Here is an 18,080-nt window from a genome sequence, read left to right as displayed (position 1 = left end):
TCCCTGCAGATAACCGATGATAGCCAATGTTGATGGGATTTAACCGCAGCACAAAGCTTGGTAAAGACTGCAAAATGTTTGACTGCACACTGATGGCCCACTTATATATGTCTAGATAGAAAAGACAGACTTAACACTCTGGTAAAGCTGTAATAATTCCTTGTACCACAAAGTAAGACAGGTTTGAAGGCCACCTTAAATAATGTGAACTGAGTCCCCGTTTTATTTGACAGGGCATCCTGAACACACTGGTTTACAGTATAAGGAGGAAAATCTTACTTCAGTTGTCGGTTCAGCTCCTCCACATAGTTCTTCTGATCTAAGATGGAGGCTATCTGGCTGTTTCTGTTGGCATGGAAACACATATCAAACAAAATTCTGCAAACAGAAAAATCCTTACATCAGCTTAGAGATAGAGGTGGGGGGGGGGTATAGAAAAAACACAGATACAGACAGAGAGAAAGAGAAACAGAGAGCATAAGATGAAGGGGCAAGCATGAGACTTGGATACCAACTGTACCTCTCTTCACTCCTGTAGTCATCAATGTCATTTTTCAAGTACATGGAGAAATCAATCACTCCAACCTAAGAAAAAAAAAAATCAAAACATCAATATTATCAGTATGACAAAAAAAAGAACATCCCTCATGAATAAGGCAATATAACTAAAAGAAATGTCCCCATAATCAGTCAGATGGGCCATCGTGTCATAAGAAGCATGAAAAGCCTAAAAGAAGTCCATTCAGGTTTGTTTTAATGGAGAGTCTGAGTCTCCCGCGGCCTAAACGCTGCTTCATAAGCCTCTCCAACCCACTGATTCCAGTTGGCAAGTCGGTCAACCTCTGAGCTAACCTGCCATTTTAATTGTGGAGGTTGTGGTTACCTGAGTGTCTAGGTCCTCCCCTTTGACACAGAGGTTGGCGTCAATGACATTAAGTCCCACCAGCAGGCCTACGATCACCGCTCCCTCCTCCTCCAACATCACCGACGAACTCTCATAGAACTCACTGACGGGAGTGACACGCACACACGCACACGCACACACACACACACACACACACACACACACACACACACACACAGTTCTGATTAGTAGTTAAGGAACAAGGGCAGTGACATTGATGTGTGGGATTTACCTCCAATTGCAGTGAATGTGAACTGACGCAATGACAGAGCTACAGTGCAACATCTGCATCTGATAAAAGTGATCAACTTGCAAAACATGTACAGCAAGTGACACCAGTACTGTTCGCTTTTTTTCTTGGCAAATCTTCTTACTGTGTAATGGCAAGCAATTCTAAACTTTTGATAGATAATTTTTAGCCTATTTAGGGTCTAAAGCTCCAAAAGGTCAGATGTAGTATATAGGTATGGCAATGTTAAGTTAGGTCTGAGCTGAGAGGCAGCACTGTACCAATCCTGAGAGCATGGCAAAACTTCGTTTTCCAAAATATTTTTCTTTTCTGTATCAGGCACTTATTTGAGAGGGGAAAAAAACTGCTTTTGTATTTGATATTATTAGAAAGACTGTACCTGAGCAGATCTTTTCTGGTGATAAGCAATCGTAGATAGTCTGCTAGCCGCTTCTGCATGAGAGCCAGACGCAGCCATGCCCTCGCCCTGCCCAGAGGAGTCCTGGGAAACACAAAAACACATTTACCTTTACTCATTTAGCAGACACATTTATCCAAAGTGACTTACAGAGTCAGTAGTTGGCAGATAAATTTGAGTGTTACCAATTCGCATCACAGAGCGCTCAATAGTAATCATATAATTATAGCCAAGAGAGCATTTTATGTCATTTAGTGAGTGTGCCTTTGCTCATGAAGAGGCAGTGGAAAAAGGAGAATCTATGTAGAAAGTACACTGATAAGCCAAAATATTATGACCACTCACAGGTGAATCAAATAACACTGATCATCTCCAAACAAGCCCACAACCCAGCCAACGGGCATGCACAAGTCAGTGCATTTTTAGTGCTGATCCCAAGCCCAGATAAATGAGGAGGGTTACGTCAGTAAGGGCATCCAGCATAAAACCTTTACCAAATCAAATATGCGGATCATAAATCAGATTTCCATACCAGATCAGTCGAGGCCCAGGCTACCAATGACCACCACCGGTACTGTTGGCCAGCAGCATGCTGGTGGAAACTATGCTACTGTTGGGCAAAGAAGAGGGGGAAGGTATATCCAGAGGCAGCAGGAGAGGAGGAAGGGTATGAGTGTGGAGGTGAGAGTCAGAACTTTGAATGTTGGCCCTATGACTGGTAAAGGGAGAGAGCTGGCTGAAATGATGGAGAGAAGAAAGGAAGATATACTGTGTGTGCAAAAGACCAGGTGGAAGGGGAGTAAGGTCAGGAGCATCAGAGGTGGGTTCAAACTCTTCTATGATGGTGTGGATGGGAGGAGAAATGGGGTAGGGGTAATTCTGAAGGAAGTGTGTGTCAAGAATATGTTGGAGGTGAAGAGAGTGTCTGACAGAGTGATGAGCATGAAGCTGGAAATCGAAAGTCAAGTCAAGTCAATTTTATCTGTATAGCCTAATATCACAAATTATAAATTTGCCTCAAGGGACTTTACAGCAACACAACATCCTGTCCTTAGACCCTCGCATCGGATAAGGAACAACTCCCTATATATGTTGCCAGCACATAGCACATTGCAAGTTGGGTGTGAAATGGAAGAGAAAGAAGAATTCTGGAGTGAGTTAGGTGAAGTGGTAGAGAGTGTACCCAAGGAGGAGGGTGGTGATTGGAGCAGAATTCAATGGGCATGTTGGTGAAGGGAATGGAGGGGATGAGGAGGTGATGAGTAGGTATGGTGTGGAGGAGAGCAATGTGGAAGTGGTGGAATTTGCAAAAAAGATGGAAATGGCTGTGGTGAATACCTATTTCAAGAAGAGGGAGGAACACAGGGTGACGTATAAGAGTGGAGGAAGGTGCATACAGCTGGACTATATCTTATGCAGGAGGTGCAATCCTAAAGAGATTGGAGACTGCTAGGTGGTAACAGGGGAGAATGTAGCTAGGCAGCATCAGATGGTGGTCTGTAGAATTACATTGGAGATCAAGAAGAGGAGGAGAGTGAAGGCAGAGCCAAGGATCAAATGGTGGAACTTGAAAAAGGAAGACTGTTGTGTGGAGTTCACGGAAGTTAAGACAGGCACTGGGTGGTAGTGAAGAGTTGCCAGATGGCTGGGCAAGCACTGTGAGGGAGTGAGGGAGACAGCTAGGAAGGTACTTGGTGTGTCATCTGGACCGAGGAAGGAAGACAAGGAGACTTGGTGGTAGAATGAGTAAGTACAGAAAAGTATACAGAGGAAGAGGTTGGCGAAGAAAAAGTGGGATAGTCAGAGAGATTAAGAAAGTAGACAGGAGTACAAGGAGATGCAGCGTAAGGTGAAGAGAGAGGTGGTGATGGCAAAGGAAAAGGCATATGGCAAGCTCTATGAGAGGTCTGATATTAAGGAAGGAGAAAAGGACTTGTACCGATTGGCTAGACAGAGGTACTGAGCTGAGAAGGATGTGCAGCAGGTTAGGGTGATGAAGAATAGAGATGGAAATGTGCTAACAAATAAGGAGAGTATTTTGGAAAGGTGGAAAGAGTACTCTGAGGGGCTGATGAATGAAGAAAATGGGAGAGAGAGAAGGTTGGATGATGTGGGGACAGTGAATCAGGAAATAAGGTGGATTAGCAAGGATGAAGTAAAGGCAACTATGAAGAAGATGAAAAGTGGAAAGGCGGCTGGTCCAGATGACATAGCTGGCATGGAGATGTTTAGGAGAGATGGCAGTGGAGTTTTTAACTAGATTGTTTAATACAATCTTGGAAAGTGAGAGGATGCCTGGGGAGTGGAGAAAAAGCATACTGGTACCTCTTTTAAACTTTATACCTCTGTAGTAACTACAGAGATATAAAGTTGATCAGCCACAGCATGAAGATATGGGAAAGAGTAGTGGAAGAGGAGAGGTGATGACTAGTGAGGAGAAGTATGGTTACATGCCACGAAAAAGCACTACAGATGTGATTTTTGCTTTGAGAATGTTGATTGAGAAGTATAGAGAAGGTCAGAAGGAGTTACATTGTGTCTTTGTGGATTTAGAGAAAGCATATGACAGGGTCCCGGAGAGGAGGTGTGGTATTGTATGAGGAAGTCGGGAGTTGCAGACAAGTATGTAGGAGTGGTGCAGGATATGTATGAGGGCAGTGTGACAGTGGTGAGGTGTTTGGTAGGAATGACGGATGGGTTCAAGGTGGCTGTGGGATTACATCAAGGATCGGCTCTGAGCCCTTTCTTGTTTGCAATGGTGTTAGACAGGTTGACGGATGAGATCAGGTAGGAGTCTCCGTGGACTATGATGTTCGCAGAAGACACTGTGATCTGTAGTAAGAGTAGAGAGCAGGTTAAGGAGAGCCTGGAGAAGTGGAGGTATGCACTGGAGAGAAGAGGAATGAAAGTCAGTAGGAGCAAGACGGACTACCTGTGTGAATGAGAGGGAGGACAGCAGAATGATGAAGATGCAAAGAGTAGAGGTGACAAAAGTGGATGAGTTTAAATACTTGGGGTCAACTGTTCAAAGTAACAGGGAGTACAGAAGAGAGGTGAAGAAGAGTGCAGGCAGGGTGGAGTGGGTGGAGAAGAGTGCTATTTTGGGGCCAAGTGAAAGACACACACACACACTAATGTCAAAAGGACTATTGTTACTAATCCAACAACTCTTTTACTTGTTCTAAATTATAACTTTCATCTCACTTCAAATGAAACTAAAAAATAACTCCTTTGTATTATGAGGTCTTGTACTTCTTTAGCCATCTGCTACTGTGTTGCATGAATGCTGACTTGTTTTCCTATTAAGCTCATTAAAAGGAAAGTTAAATGGTAAAAATATAAAATGGAGGCTTGTAATTGTAACATGTGGAAGCCCCTATATAACCTAAAGATTGCAGAGACTCTTAACTGATGTCTGGGGGGGGGGGGACTTTCAAACTACCTTTTCATGTGACCTGGAAATACTTTGCTACCTAGTGTGTAGGCAGATATAACAAGGTTTTAGTGTACATCTATTCAATCAGCATCCATCATTTTCAGGGTCTTCAGAAGGCCTTAGCAATGTCATACAATGAGCTTTGGAGGCCACTAGTAATGTAGGGACGTGATTTATGTCCTTGTGATCCATGTCATAATCCAAACTCCATTCCACTGTAGGTCTATGTGAGTCTGAATCAGCACTGTCAGACAAAACTGTGAGTCTGTTTAACTTCTGGCTTTTATAGTATTGTTCCTCTTTTTGTTGGACAGGGAGGGTTTACCAAGAATAGCTGAATGTCACTTTGGAGGGTGCTGTGGAGGTGCCAGGGCCCAGTTGTAAGCTTGCAAGGGCCGATTAAAATGTCTTTCTCTCATCTTACAGAACTTCACCTTTTGCCATATTGTGGGAAAATATAGCACCTTTCAGACTACCCTGAAGAGTTAAAGGCTAAATTAATTCATAACTAAATAGCTTACTACTAATGTCAACATTACTCTTTAAAACTAATATGCAAAGAAAAAGACAAGAGAGACAGGAACAGAAAGGAGGCGGTAGAAAGCAAATGGAGGAAAAATGAAGTGAAAGTATATCACTCTTATGCACTTCCCTCCTGTGGATCAGGTAATACGTGCTTTCTTTCATCTATGTGTGTGTGTTGCGTACGCAAGGCTGTTTTTCTTCCATGAGCAATGGTTTGTTACTCTAGAATAGCAGTGTTCCGATATACTGGTATTTACGATAACCTTGATATTTAAAAAATGAAATATTGTTACAGATATGATGATGTGTAAATAATCCAGAACCGCTTAAATAATTTCCCTTTACTTCCATTCTCGCTTTGCCTCCCTTCCCCAAAAAGAGGCAAAATGCACAATAAACAAAGTTAAAGATGAATTTGGCTGATAGCATTAGTTTCTGTTTTTTTTTTCTCAAAATTTCTATCGATATCACAACAATATTGTTATTGTGAATTGTTTTGGCCACGATAATCGTGTAGTGAAAACCTAATATCATGACAGCCCTACTCTAGAAGGGTTGCAGTGTTTCCCCACACATAGACTTTACTTGGGCGGGCCGCCCAGGTATGTTAACGGTCGACAACTTTGGCGATCCATTTTAGTATTTTTTTTTATCCATCTGAGAGAACGACACCATTGGTTAACAGCGACTGATACCGACGCACCAGTGGTGTTCCCATACACACAGGTGTTGGAGCTTTTAGAAAAACCTAGAAAGATTTAACTAAGTGCTCTGGCAAAGAGTGCGATCTTTGTACACAAAGAGTGTGTTATTTATTTATTATTACTCTGTCTTACTCTTCCCATGTGGGTAGATGGAGACAGGGTCAGACTGGGAACAAAATTCCGCCCTGGCAATTTTGTCTGGACCCCCCCCCCCTTTTTCCCCAACTTACACACTTATGAGCTGTATAAAGCAATATCAGGCTATCTACAACATATAGGCTAAGCAAGATATCTAATTGGCACCCTAACAGGTGTACTTACAGGGTTTCATAAAATAATGTAGTGAATAAATAGGCAAGAAATAGCCTAGAGGAAAAGTCAGCACCCCAAGAGGCACACTTGGGATTTTATTGGTTTGACAATGAGCAACCCAACTCTCGGCGCACTTATGCTACAATCCAAAACTTAAATAAAACAAATATGACAATCATGTCATGAATGTAGTCTATAACAAAATGCGATGCTGTCATCATGAAACAAAACAGCCAAACTCAAACTTCACACTGGACAAAAAAGCTTTCCTTAACGCAGGCCTAGTGTAATGATGATCTGGAAGTGTGTTTGAAATTGGACATTAATTAACAGCACTCTATTTATAGTCAATCATCTGACTTTGTGTTCACGGCTGGTCTGATGCAAATCACAATAAGGATTTCAGGCTACTGACGCTATTTAAACGGGTTCATTCACTGCTCTTGTCAGGCTGTGACAAACAGCATGCCTGCATCCTATTGGAGCGGACCCAGAGGGACCAGTCAGCTGAGCCGCAATAACCCTCTTGCCTTGGCATCATTTAAAAAACAGCACAGCACTACGGCCTTAAGCAGTGAGTAGAATAGTACTGCATATCCTGTCTTAGGCGGTGAAAAGACGCCTCATCGGTGGCATTGGTGTTTTTGAATAAATGTGCTAACTTAAAACATTTTGCATCATCAGTCTCGTTTTTTTTTTCTCTCTCTCTGGCTTTTCCTGCTCCACCTTTTCACTTTTTAGGACCTTTATCCATTTCAGGCCAGCTTTATTTTCGATTCAAACTTATACCTTTAGTTTCCACTCATTCTCTCTTGATCTGATTATTTCTCACTTGACCTCTGACATTACATGGATGGACGCATCCACTTGAAGGGATGGGGGGAGGACGAGGGTAGCACTTCCTGCATCTGCCTTACGGTATAGGTAGGCTATTGACAACTGGGACAGTGTAACCACCAATCAGATGGGCTGTTCCAACATAAAGTGGGCCGTGGCCAGCAGGTCGATTTCTTTTTTTTTTCTTCCCCAAAATTATTTTCCCATATTGCTGACCTTGCGGCCCACTACTGGGCCAGCCCATCTGGCATTTGCCAGAGTTGCCAGATTGCAAGTCCAAGCCTGGATGGAAAAGAGGGTTGGACCTATGAAATACATATGAAATTAATAGAAATATTCAATAAATCAAAACATTGTGTCAAAGGTCACACATATTTGTTGTTTGTCACGTGTAGCAGACCATTTTTGTGGCGTCAGGTAATAACGGCCCTTTCCGCCAGCGACCACCACGTATATGTCAGACCTGTGGGGAACACCAGGTTGGGAAGAAAGATGCTGCTGAGTTTAGAGTAACATTTTACATGCATGTGCATCTACGGTCCTTACTTTAGCCCGGGTAGGTCTCGTACGGAAGCAGAGATCTCTGCTGCTTCGGGACAAAGTTTCTCCACCAGCTCCAGGGGGCCCCACAGAGACTTATTAAACCCAAGGAAGGACTTCTTCACTGGAGAGAGACAGGTATTAATAGAGATACAGGAAGGAGACAAGAGAGAAACAGAGGAGTGAGAACAGGAAAAGAGAGCAAGACTGTAAAATCTAAGAGGTACCTCCTGACAGTGTAGAGGGGAAAAGGACACAAAGAGAGAGAGAGAGAGAGAGAGAGAAATAAAGAGGGAAGAGGAGAGAGACAGAGTAAGTCAAAATTTTGGGACAATTTCTGAACAACATGAAGAAAAACATTTAAACCTAGTAATGACATCTTCACTGTAGGGAGATAGAAGCACAAATTTCTCAAATATACCCATAACACACAGACAATCACATGTTAACACTCTCTGCCACTACCTGTTACCCCTTCTTTAATCATAACTAAGTAAGTTAATGAGTAATTAAAATCGGGCAAATATTTCAAATTGCTGATGGGACCTGTACTGCACAATTGAAGCTGAAATAAAAAAAGAGACAAATGTGAAACTCAAAAATACCCACCACAACAGCCACCAGTGCGAAATATTATAGAGGAAAAGAAAACACACACACACACACACACACAAAGAAAAACCCGGAGGAACTCAGATATTTAGAGCTCATACCTTTCAGGCCGTGTTTGAGGCAGTGCTCCATAACAACAAAGAACTGCTGTAGAGGTGGGTAGTCCGAGTCCAGCGTTCTTCCAAAACTCAGAGCCGACTCTATCAGCCCTTTAATGCTGAGCTTGGCCATGTTCAACAGGTTAGCTCTCTCCATGGCCATGGGGTCCCGCAGGGCTGTGGGGAGAAAGGGAAAAGGAATACATCAGTCCCAGGAGATCAAATAAGTAGCATGTATACGTTTATTTTATGAACATACACACACACACACACACACCAGAAAAACCTTGATATTTTGAGCTCATGACTATCATTTTTCTTTAAAAAGGACCTATGGCATTATGGGAAAATAGGCTAAGGGGTCCATCAGAGATCTGAAAAACACCTGCAAACACTAATGGGACATTTTGGGAGATTGAAATTTTTTTTCTTCCTTTCTGCCATGCTAGCTTTCAGGTTTGTTGTCACAAAGATTAACCCGTTTAATCCCACCCATCATAACTGTGACCACATGTTTTTTGCTTTTTTTTAATTATTATTATTTCTGGAAGTGTTGTTAAAAAAGCTTTAAAAAAAGTTGTTAATAAACTAAGTGTTGTTTTTGGCTTTGGGCAAGAAATTAAACTTTTAAATGAAAAAAATAGATTGTCTTGATTAAAATGTATCACTGTCATGTGACTAGTGCGAAAGGTCACGTGACCAGATCAGTTTACTTCCAGTTTGCACCTCTGGAAGAAGTCTTCCTCGGACGTCTACAAAAGTAAAACACCTTAATTAACAGAACTATCATATTTTGTCAGATATATTCTTTAAAGGCTCTACTACTGATATATTCTGAGAATTATACTCCTGCATACATATTTTGCTCGTAAGAGGTGTAAATTTGTTAATGGTCACAATTGTGACCAGTGGTTTAAGTGTTTCAATTGAAAACACAGGTTTTGGCTGTTAATCCTAGTCACCATTTGTTTTTTCTTACACAGTTTAAAACCATTAGATGTGTTGGACCTCCTAGACCTATGTAACAACCCAAGTGCTGTGTGCCGCATCACCGTCATTCCTACACTTGAAAAAGAGGTAACTGAAAGTGACTGTGACAGTGATGGCTCAGATAGGGAGTACCAGGGAGTACCAGAGTGAAATGGGCCATTTACCAGGTAGACTACTGAATGGCGATGCAGAATGAGTCAGATGTCCATGAGACCAATTGGTGTGCCCCCCCCCATTCCCGCAGCAGTCAGTGTTGAAGCAAACTCACCACCACTGCCATATCTTGGCAAGTCTCCCATAGTGACCAGCCCAAAAAGGAGATGCCCTGAGGAAAACAAGACCCCACGATGCCACAAAAAAAAAAACCAGAAAACATCTCTTCAAAATATCCAAGATAGGTACAGGTTTTTAAAAGATCAAATCGACCGGCCGCATCCAAGATTCCAGATTTCGTGACCTATAGCCCAACTGCAGCAGAGTGCATAAAGCAAACTAAACCTCAGCCAGTTGATTTGTTCCTGTTGATGTACCCTCCTACCCTGAGGGAGCTCACTCTTGAGATGTCAAACCAAAGGGAAGATACTTGATCTGAACATGGATGAGTTGCTGACTTTCTATGGAGTTCTTTTTACAACTGGCTACAGTTCTGTGCCGCCGCGGCACATGTTTTGGTCATATGACCCTGATGTCTACAATGAAGCCATCTCAAATGCGATGAGAAGAAATCGCTTTGATGAGGTAATGGCCTCAATCCATCTAGTAGATAACTGAAAGGCGAAAAACGACCCTTTATACAAACTACGGCCCATCTTCAGTGCATTGAATGAGTATTACAAAATGATGCCATATTCAAAATGGTTATCGGTTGACAAAAGCATGATAACCTTATTATGGCAGGCATGGCTGCAAGCAATTCATCAGGGGCAACCCAGTCCGGTTTGGGTATAAATTGTGGAGCCTTGCATCACCTACAGGGCACATGTATCATATGGAATTGAATATTGAATATGGAGCCCTGTTGCGGAGTGCACACCCATCTCCCTGAAACTGGCCAAGGACAGGTCCTTGGTCTGGCCAAACAAGCAGAAGTTCCTCCAGGTTGTAACTTTGTACATGACAACCTTTTCACATCACTTAGCCTCCTTGATGAAATGACAAAATGAGGTTATGGATGTCTTGCACTCAGACAGTGCCGTCTGCATGATCAGAATCAGAAACGTTTATTTGTCATTTCATTCCATGCACCTGCGCACATGAAATGAAACTAAATATAGTTTTACCCACCCCACAACAGTGCAACACAAAGACACGTATCCAGACTACAAGAACACATATATACAACTAGAAAAAAAACTACAAAAACACATAAACAACATATCCAAAAAAAAAAAAACAAAACAAACAATTCACTGTCCAAGAGAGCGAATGCCAGGATGACTGTCGGAACTGCCGGTCTGCATGGGCAGACCGGCAGTTCCACGTCCCGTCAGACCACCCTTGGCATTTCCTCCTTGGGCACAGCTCGAGGCAAGGCCGTGGTCCCTGGGCCCATCAGACACAGCAGACCAGGCTCCCCCAGCCAATCAAACGCCAGCTCTCCCAACGAGACACCTTTGACACACCTCCTCGCACTCCACATGATGACACCAAAAACACAGTCAACACCAGGCAAGGCCGCCGCCAGATTGTTCTTGGTGTTATCAGAACTGCCAGTCTGCATCGGCTAGCAGTTTGCTTAGCTTGCCTCGCTTCGGTGTCCTGTCCGCCCTCAGTGTTTCCTCTTTGGGTGCAGCTTCAGGCAGGGCCATGGTCCCTGGGCCCGCAGGACGCAGCAGACCAAGCTCTCCCAGCCATCAAACGAAGACACAAACTTAGACGCAGGCGTGGACAGACACTGCATGGACGTTACTGGGTGAGGCTGCTGCAAACGTAAGTTCGTGCCGCCATCTTCCTACACCGGTACTGGGTGAGACCGCTGCAAAGGTGAATTCAGTGCCACCATTTTCCCACACCGGTACTGGGTGAGGCCTATGCAAACGTGAATTCGCACCGCCATCTCCTCACACCAGAAGCAGAAAATAGGTCCCTTTCACAAAAATTATGTCCCTTTCACAGATGTGAAAAAGTTCCAAAAAATACCTCGCTGAAATTCTGAGGTCCTTACACAGGGGGGGAAAGTACTGGTACAGTGGAAGGATAACAGTATTGTAACCATAGCAACCAATGCTGCTGAGAAGTATTCTGAGGTGTCTTTAAATAACTGGAACAAAGAGAAAAAAGCCTGTGACAAAGTTCCACAGCCCACATGTATCCTTACATACAACCAAAACATGGGGGGGGGGGGCATGGATCTGCATGATCTTCGGGTGTCAAAATACAGGGCTACAATAAGGTCAAAGAAGTGGTGGTTGGCCAATCTTTTCTTGGTCCCTTCACAGTGTGGTGGTGAATAGCTGGTTGTTCTTCGGAGATGTTACTGGTAATGAATATGACCTCCCGGACTTTCAGCGATCTGTGTCCCTGTGTCTCCTAAAAAGATATGGAAAACTACCTCTCGGCCATGGCAGAAGATCTTCGATTGCAACAACCGTCCCTCAGGATTGTGCAAGAGGTGACTGAAAATCTCACTGGCCTGTGAACACAGGGAACCGTTTCCACAGATGCAGATGTTGTGACAAGCGCACTGTATATGCAGGTAAGAAGTGTGATGCACCTCTCCACGTTGAGTGTTTCAAGCGTTTTCATTGAGAGTGAAGTCTAACCAATGAGCTGTCGTTTGTTTAATCAAATTCGTTGAAACTGTTATGAGACTGAAATAAGTACATTGTTGCCAGTGATAGTACCTTACAGTATGCACTACCCAAGTACCCAAAACTTGTATGTAAAATGTTGCTTTTAAGACATGCACAGTTTGTCAAATATTTCTTTGCAAATCAGTTTCCACAACACAAATTAAAAATTTGTTGACAGTGGAACTTGTGGATTGTAGTTAGTTTTTGTGTATTGTCCACTGTGGGTGAAAGGAAGCTTCCAGAGGTTTGTAATGAACAGAGAGCTTCAGATGCAATATCACGTCTGTGCTTAAATACGTTTTTCAATCCATTAAATGTTACACTATTGATTAGTTACATGCAAACAAATGTCCATTTTGATATCTGTAAGACAACAGCTAATTAAGCAATTTAATAATTGGCAATTAAGACAAGAGCTAATCCATGAATATCCAACTCATGAACACATCACACTTGCTTATTTTAGTAGTTATTGTCAGGTAAGACTTTCTTGGGGGAAAAAAAAGATGCGATGTAGCTTTACATCCTCAGCATGGAAGTAGACAGTTGGCAGCAAGTCTGAGGAAGATGTAATGTTGTTGTAGCAAGCAACCAGATTTGGCAGAAAATGCCGTAGACCACCTAGACAAACAGATTATCCGGGCCACCGAGAAGACCAATTTTCAACCTACCATCCTTCAAGGAAATCATACCTTGGCAATGCAAAGCCCAGAGGACAACTGGAAACTTTTGCCTTGATTCCTGCGCTCAGCTGTTTGAAAACAACAGCAGTCATGAACTGAAATACTGTTACTACAGATGAAATACAGCTAAAATACTACAGTTACAGCTGTAAATACATTGGGGGAATTTAAATTGGCTCCCCCTTTAATGTGTGTGAATTAGTTGGCCTCCCTTAATCTTGATTTTCTGTCTGACACAAATTAGTTGAGTATACACTACCGTTCAAAAGTTTGGGATCACCCAAACAATTTTGTGTTTTCCATGAAAAGTCACACTTATTCACCACCATATGTTGTGAAATGAATAGAAAATAGAGTCAAGACATTGACAAGGTTAGAAATAATGATTTGTATTTGAAATAAGATTTTTTTTACATCAAACTTTGCTTTCGTCAAAGAATCCTCCATTTGCAGCAATTACAGCATTGCAGACCTTTGGCATTCTAGCTGTTAATTTGTTGAGGTAATCTGGAGAAATTGCACCCCACGCTTCCAGAAGCAGCTCCCACAAGTTGGATTGGTTGGATGGGCACTTCTTTGAGCAGATTGAGTTTCTGGAGCATCACATTTGTGGGGTCAATTAAACGCTCAAAATGGCCAGAAAAAGAGAACTTTCATCTGAAACTCGACAGTCTATTCTTGTTCTTAGAAATGAAGGCTATTCCATGCGAGAAATTGCTAAGAAATTGAAGATTTCCTACACCGGTGTGTACTACTCCCTTCAGAGGACAGCACAAACAGGCTCTAACCAGAGTAGAAAAAGAAGTGGGAGGCCGCGTTGCACAACTGAGCAAGAAGATAAGTACATTAGAGTCTCTAGTTTGAGAAACAGACGCCTCACAGGTCCCCAACTGGCATCTTCATTAAATAGTACCTGTTAGAGCCTGTTTGTGCTGTCCTCTGAAGGGAGTAGTACACACCGGTGTAGGAAATCTTCAATTTCTTAGCAATTTCTCGCATGGAATAGCCTTCATTTCTAAGAACAAGAATAGACTGTCGAGTTTCAGATGAAAGTTCTCTTTTTCTGGCCATTTTGAGCGTTTAATTGACCCCACAAATGTGATGCTCCAGAAACTCAATCTGCTCAAAGAAGTGCCCATCCAACCAATCCAACTTGTGGGAGCTGCTTCTGGAAGCGTGGGGTGCAATTTCTCCAGATTACCTCAACAAATTAACAGCTAGAATGCCAAAGGTCTGCAATGCTGTAATTGCTGCAAATGGAGGATTCTTTGACGAAAGCAAAGTTTGATGTAAAAAAAATCTTATTTCAAATACAAATCATTATTTCTAACCTTGTCAATGTCTTGACTCTATTTTCTATTCATTTCACAACATATGGTGGTGAATAAGTGTGACTTTTCATGGAAAACACAAAATTGTTTGGGTGATCCCAAACTTTTGAACGGTAGTGTATGTTCCCTCTAATGTCAAGATAATTAATGTGTGTTGACGGCAAATACCCTTTTATTAAAATAAGAAGTCACAAGACAACTAGTCATGGATCTGGACTATAACCACCCATTGCAATGAATCTTAGCAATGCTGCAGCATATCAAAATGAATTAGTTGACAAGGTGACAAATATAGCCAGGTCTATATCTGTGCAGCATTAGCAGTTATTATTGCACTCTACAAGATTTGCTGGCTGGCAAATGTTTGTTAGAATAGCTGATCCCACCGTAAATGCATTTGAGTATTGGCCAGAGTACCGCCTTAAATCTTGAATCTTAAATGCATTCTCTTTTCAGTGAGAAAAGAGAAATTAAATGTCAGCAGGTCAAGCAGATGCAGCACCAAATGCGACAACAGTTCAAGGCGTCAGGGGTAAAGATGAAGAATACACTACCAAGTTATGAGTTAAGAAAGGCCACGGGAGTTCAACAGAAAACAAACTGCAGTAAAAGACGAGGCGCATCCCGTTCCTGTTCCATGATAAGCAAAAACAATAAACTTTAGAAAGAAAGGGGTGCATGCTTTAGAAATAATTTTGTTTTAGATTAGGTTGTCTTTACACTGGTAACCTCTATGTAATAACGAATTACATAATACAGAGGCAGTCAAAGGTACCAGGGATATAAATAGCCTTTACTGTTTTATGAAACAGACATTTAAACCAAGATAAATGTAATCTGATAGCTAAGTTAACAGGCTATTGTGTCAACTTGATTGACTAAATAGACCAACTGAGTAATCCTGTGACTTTATATAGTGCTGTGCTCATTTTTTTCCTTTAGTTTTTCCTCCACCGCATCTCCCTTTTAGGGTACTGAGGACACTCACAACTCTGTGGTGACGTTACAGATAAATACCACAGTTCTCTGGTTTCTAGTTTTTCATAATCACCAACACTGGAATCATCACACCAACAGAAGAAGAATGTATTTCAGGGGTGCTATGACAGTAGCTTTAGCTGCTTGTCACCAAAACATGTCTGTAGCCAATAAGAGCTTTTTTTCCCCCACAGGGCCAAGGCATGGTGCTTGGCATTTACCCAGTGTAAAACAGTCTGAAGACAAGATGTTTTCGGTGTCCCTTGCAAAGCCAAATTACGTTTAAAAAAGTGTGTAGACTTACACAGTTCACCGGTACCAAACAATAAAATCTTGCCGTGCAAGAAACTGCCAAATGAAGAGATAGTTGGAAATTCAAAACAGGAATACATTCAGAGTGTTTGCCACAGATCATATAACTGGTTTTCATTTGCATACTTCCAGGATTACTCACTCTGTGGTAAATGCACTCTTTTTTCTATGTTGCTATATCGACTGCCTGAAACACTGACAGCCGCTTCAAACAATAGAGAAACAATCATCTACAGAGTGTGGACGTGGGTCTATGTAGGATTGTCATAATCTCTATGGGACAGTCAGGCCTACAGTAGTCATGTGCAGTTGTAAAATTGAAACAGTTATCCATCAGTCAACTCATTTAGACTGCACTGACTGATTGAGTCAGCATGAATGCCTGGCGAGCAAATGCAGCGTGTCCAACAGGTAAGTGCAGGGACTTTGTGTTACACTGCCAAAGAATTTCACCACCCTGAATCCAAGTAGCCAATTCAATTCAAAGCAGCGCAATCTACATGGAAGTTTTCGCCACAAGATAAGAAGAATGGACAGAAGAAACAAGAAAGACGTTTAACACCGCATAGTTCACGTTACTTCATCAGTTATACCCCAAGGCTGACCAACAGTGGCAGGCAATGGTGCATATAATCTGGATTATTTGACCTGCCATCAATACACGGACGCGGCATCAACATAGTATCACCGTGACTGGTGAAAGATCAATCTGTCACGCACGGTGCTGCACTTCAGTTAGACACGACGGCGGGGGGCGCCGTAGCGCACGCTTTCAAACTTCACGAGGACAAGTCTAGAAAAGTCAAATCCCCAAAACCCCCCGCAGACGGGTGACATACGTGTTTTTTGTTTGAGGATGTATTCACTTCCGTCGCTCGTTACCCTTTTGCCCCCCCCCCTCGGGTTTAACATAACCCTGACTTTTGCGACCAATGTTCCGTGAGGCGATGCGGCTGTTTCTTTTTCCACCCCATCAATACGCCAAGCGACACCCCCTCATTAGGACGGACACGTCGTACGAGTAAAATGACCCAGCGTGGTGACGGGTTGTAAAGGAGACCCGCATACTCTTGACACTGGCTGACGGTTGTCGGCGTCAAGTAAACCATACCTTTCGCGGTCCACTCCTCGTTCAGAGACGCCCTGTGCTCCGACGCTTTCGGCAGGGCATTAATGCTCCCGGAAAACGTCTCGGACGCTTTCCTGGCCAGAGCAAAGATAGGAGCCTGCCATCGCCCGTCTCCCCCTCGCACAGAGCTGTTCCCGCTGGCTTTATCGCCGCTGGATTTCTCCTCCTGCAGCCTCAAAATCCCAAACACCTGAGCCTTTTCCTTGCTGCCGTCCCCTTCGGCTAAAGCCAGGTCGTGGTCTGCCGGCGATGCCATGTTTAGCTAGGTTTGACAACAACGCTAATCGGCGTGCAAAATCTGAACGGCGCTGCGTTAATACGCGGTCGGCTGACGCGAGGCGTAGCTAGCACGCATCGATCACTCGCCCGGCGACAGCCGTAGCGTGAAAAACGCATGGGGATACCATCGGGCAAAAACAATGACGGATCCGGTGCCAAAAAAAATAAAATCCACCCCCGCACCCGACTGCACCGCAAGGCGGCTCGGTCTACATGCTTTGAATCGCCGACATTTTAACCACGGCAAGGTGAGCGACTAATCTCCGCGCCGTGCAGATTTGTTTACAAGCGCTCCCCGATCGCCCGTCAGTTGCCTCCTGGTCTCGCTGCACCCACCGGAGGGGCGGTGTCAAAAGGCTCACAGGACACACAAAGCACTACGTAATGGTTTTTTTTTTTTTAGGCAGGGGGAGGTTTGTGCCGTGCTGCCCTCTAACGTTCAAAGCGAGAACTACACGCGTCTCGGTTAGTACACCTGCTGGCTGGGTGGGTGGTCGGCGGTGAACGGTTCCCACCCTTCCCAGACAAAGTTGAATCCGGACCCACAGTTTAATGGGAGAAGCGTTTCATCACTCGTCTAAGCATCTTCGCCAGTCTCACGTGACTGCAGGTATCCCCAACCTTCTACACAGAACGGTTACATAACGACCAAAACCCGGCGATCGGTTTCGTATGCAAATGCCGTGACCATTTGAGTAACAACGGCTCCCGCCCTTGTAAAAAAAAAAAACAATTGCACGATATGTACTGTAACTACAGATTCTATGAGTATAGGCGTAGATTTGGTAGGTTGACGCGTCGCCACATTGTCACCCTGTTTCGACTTTTTTTTTTACTGCTTTTGTAGGAAAATGTTCACCGCTCTACCTGGTGTCACACCAAAATCTGACCGTCGGAAATTGTAACCACGTGGTTAAGCACTAGATGGCGCTGTTTAACGACCCCCCCATAGTTACTCTAAAGCAGGGGTT

The 18,080-nt window shown here is 43.3% G+C and overlaps 1 protein-coding gene across 1 annotated transcript in view; it reads right to left on the bottom strand.

Moving 5' to 3' along the window:
- The window catches only part of rufy2 (RUN and FYVE domain containing 2), a 41,728-nt gene extending 24,307 nt beyond the window's left edge, over window positions 1-17,421 (bottom strand). The window contains exons 1-7 of the mRNA XM_056278456.1: window positions 16,813-17,421; window positions 8,619-8,792; window positions 7,912-8,029; window positions 1,534-1,635; window positions 884-1,007; window positions 521-585; window positions 280-345 (exon numbers count right to left, since the gene is read on the bottom strand). Coding sequence (XP_056134431.1) covers window positions 280-345; window positions 521-585; window positions 884-1,007; window positions 1,534-1,635; window positions 7,912-8,029; window positions 8,619-8,792; window positions 16,813-17,086 — 923 coding nt within the window. The 5' untranslated portion in view covers window positions 17,087-17,421. The remainder of the gene's footprint in view (window positions 1-279; window positions 346-520; window positions 586-883; window positions 1,008-1,533; window positions 1,636-7,911; window positions 8,030-8,618; window positions 8,793-16,812) is intronic.
- Between the last annotated feature and the right edge of the window lie 659 nt (window positions 17,422-18,080).

Source organism: Lampris incognitus, chromosome 4, assembly GCF_029633865.1.
Source record: "Lampris incognitus isolate fLamInc1 chromosome 4, fLamInc1.hap2, whole genome shotgun sequence".
Taxonomy (NCBI): Eukaryota; Metazoa; Chordata; class Actinopteri; order Lampriformes; family Lampridae; genus Lampris; species Lampris incognitus.
This window is presented reverse-complemented; position numbering and strand designations above follow the sequence as displayed.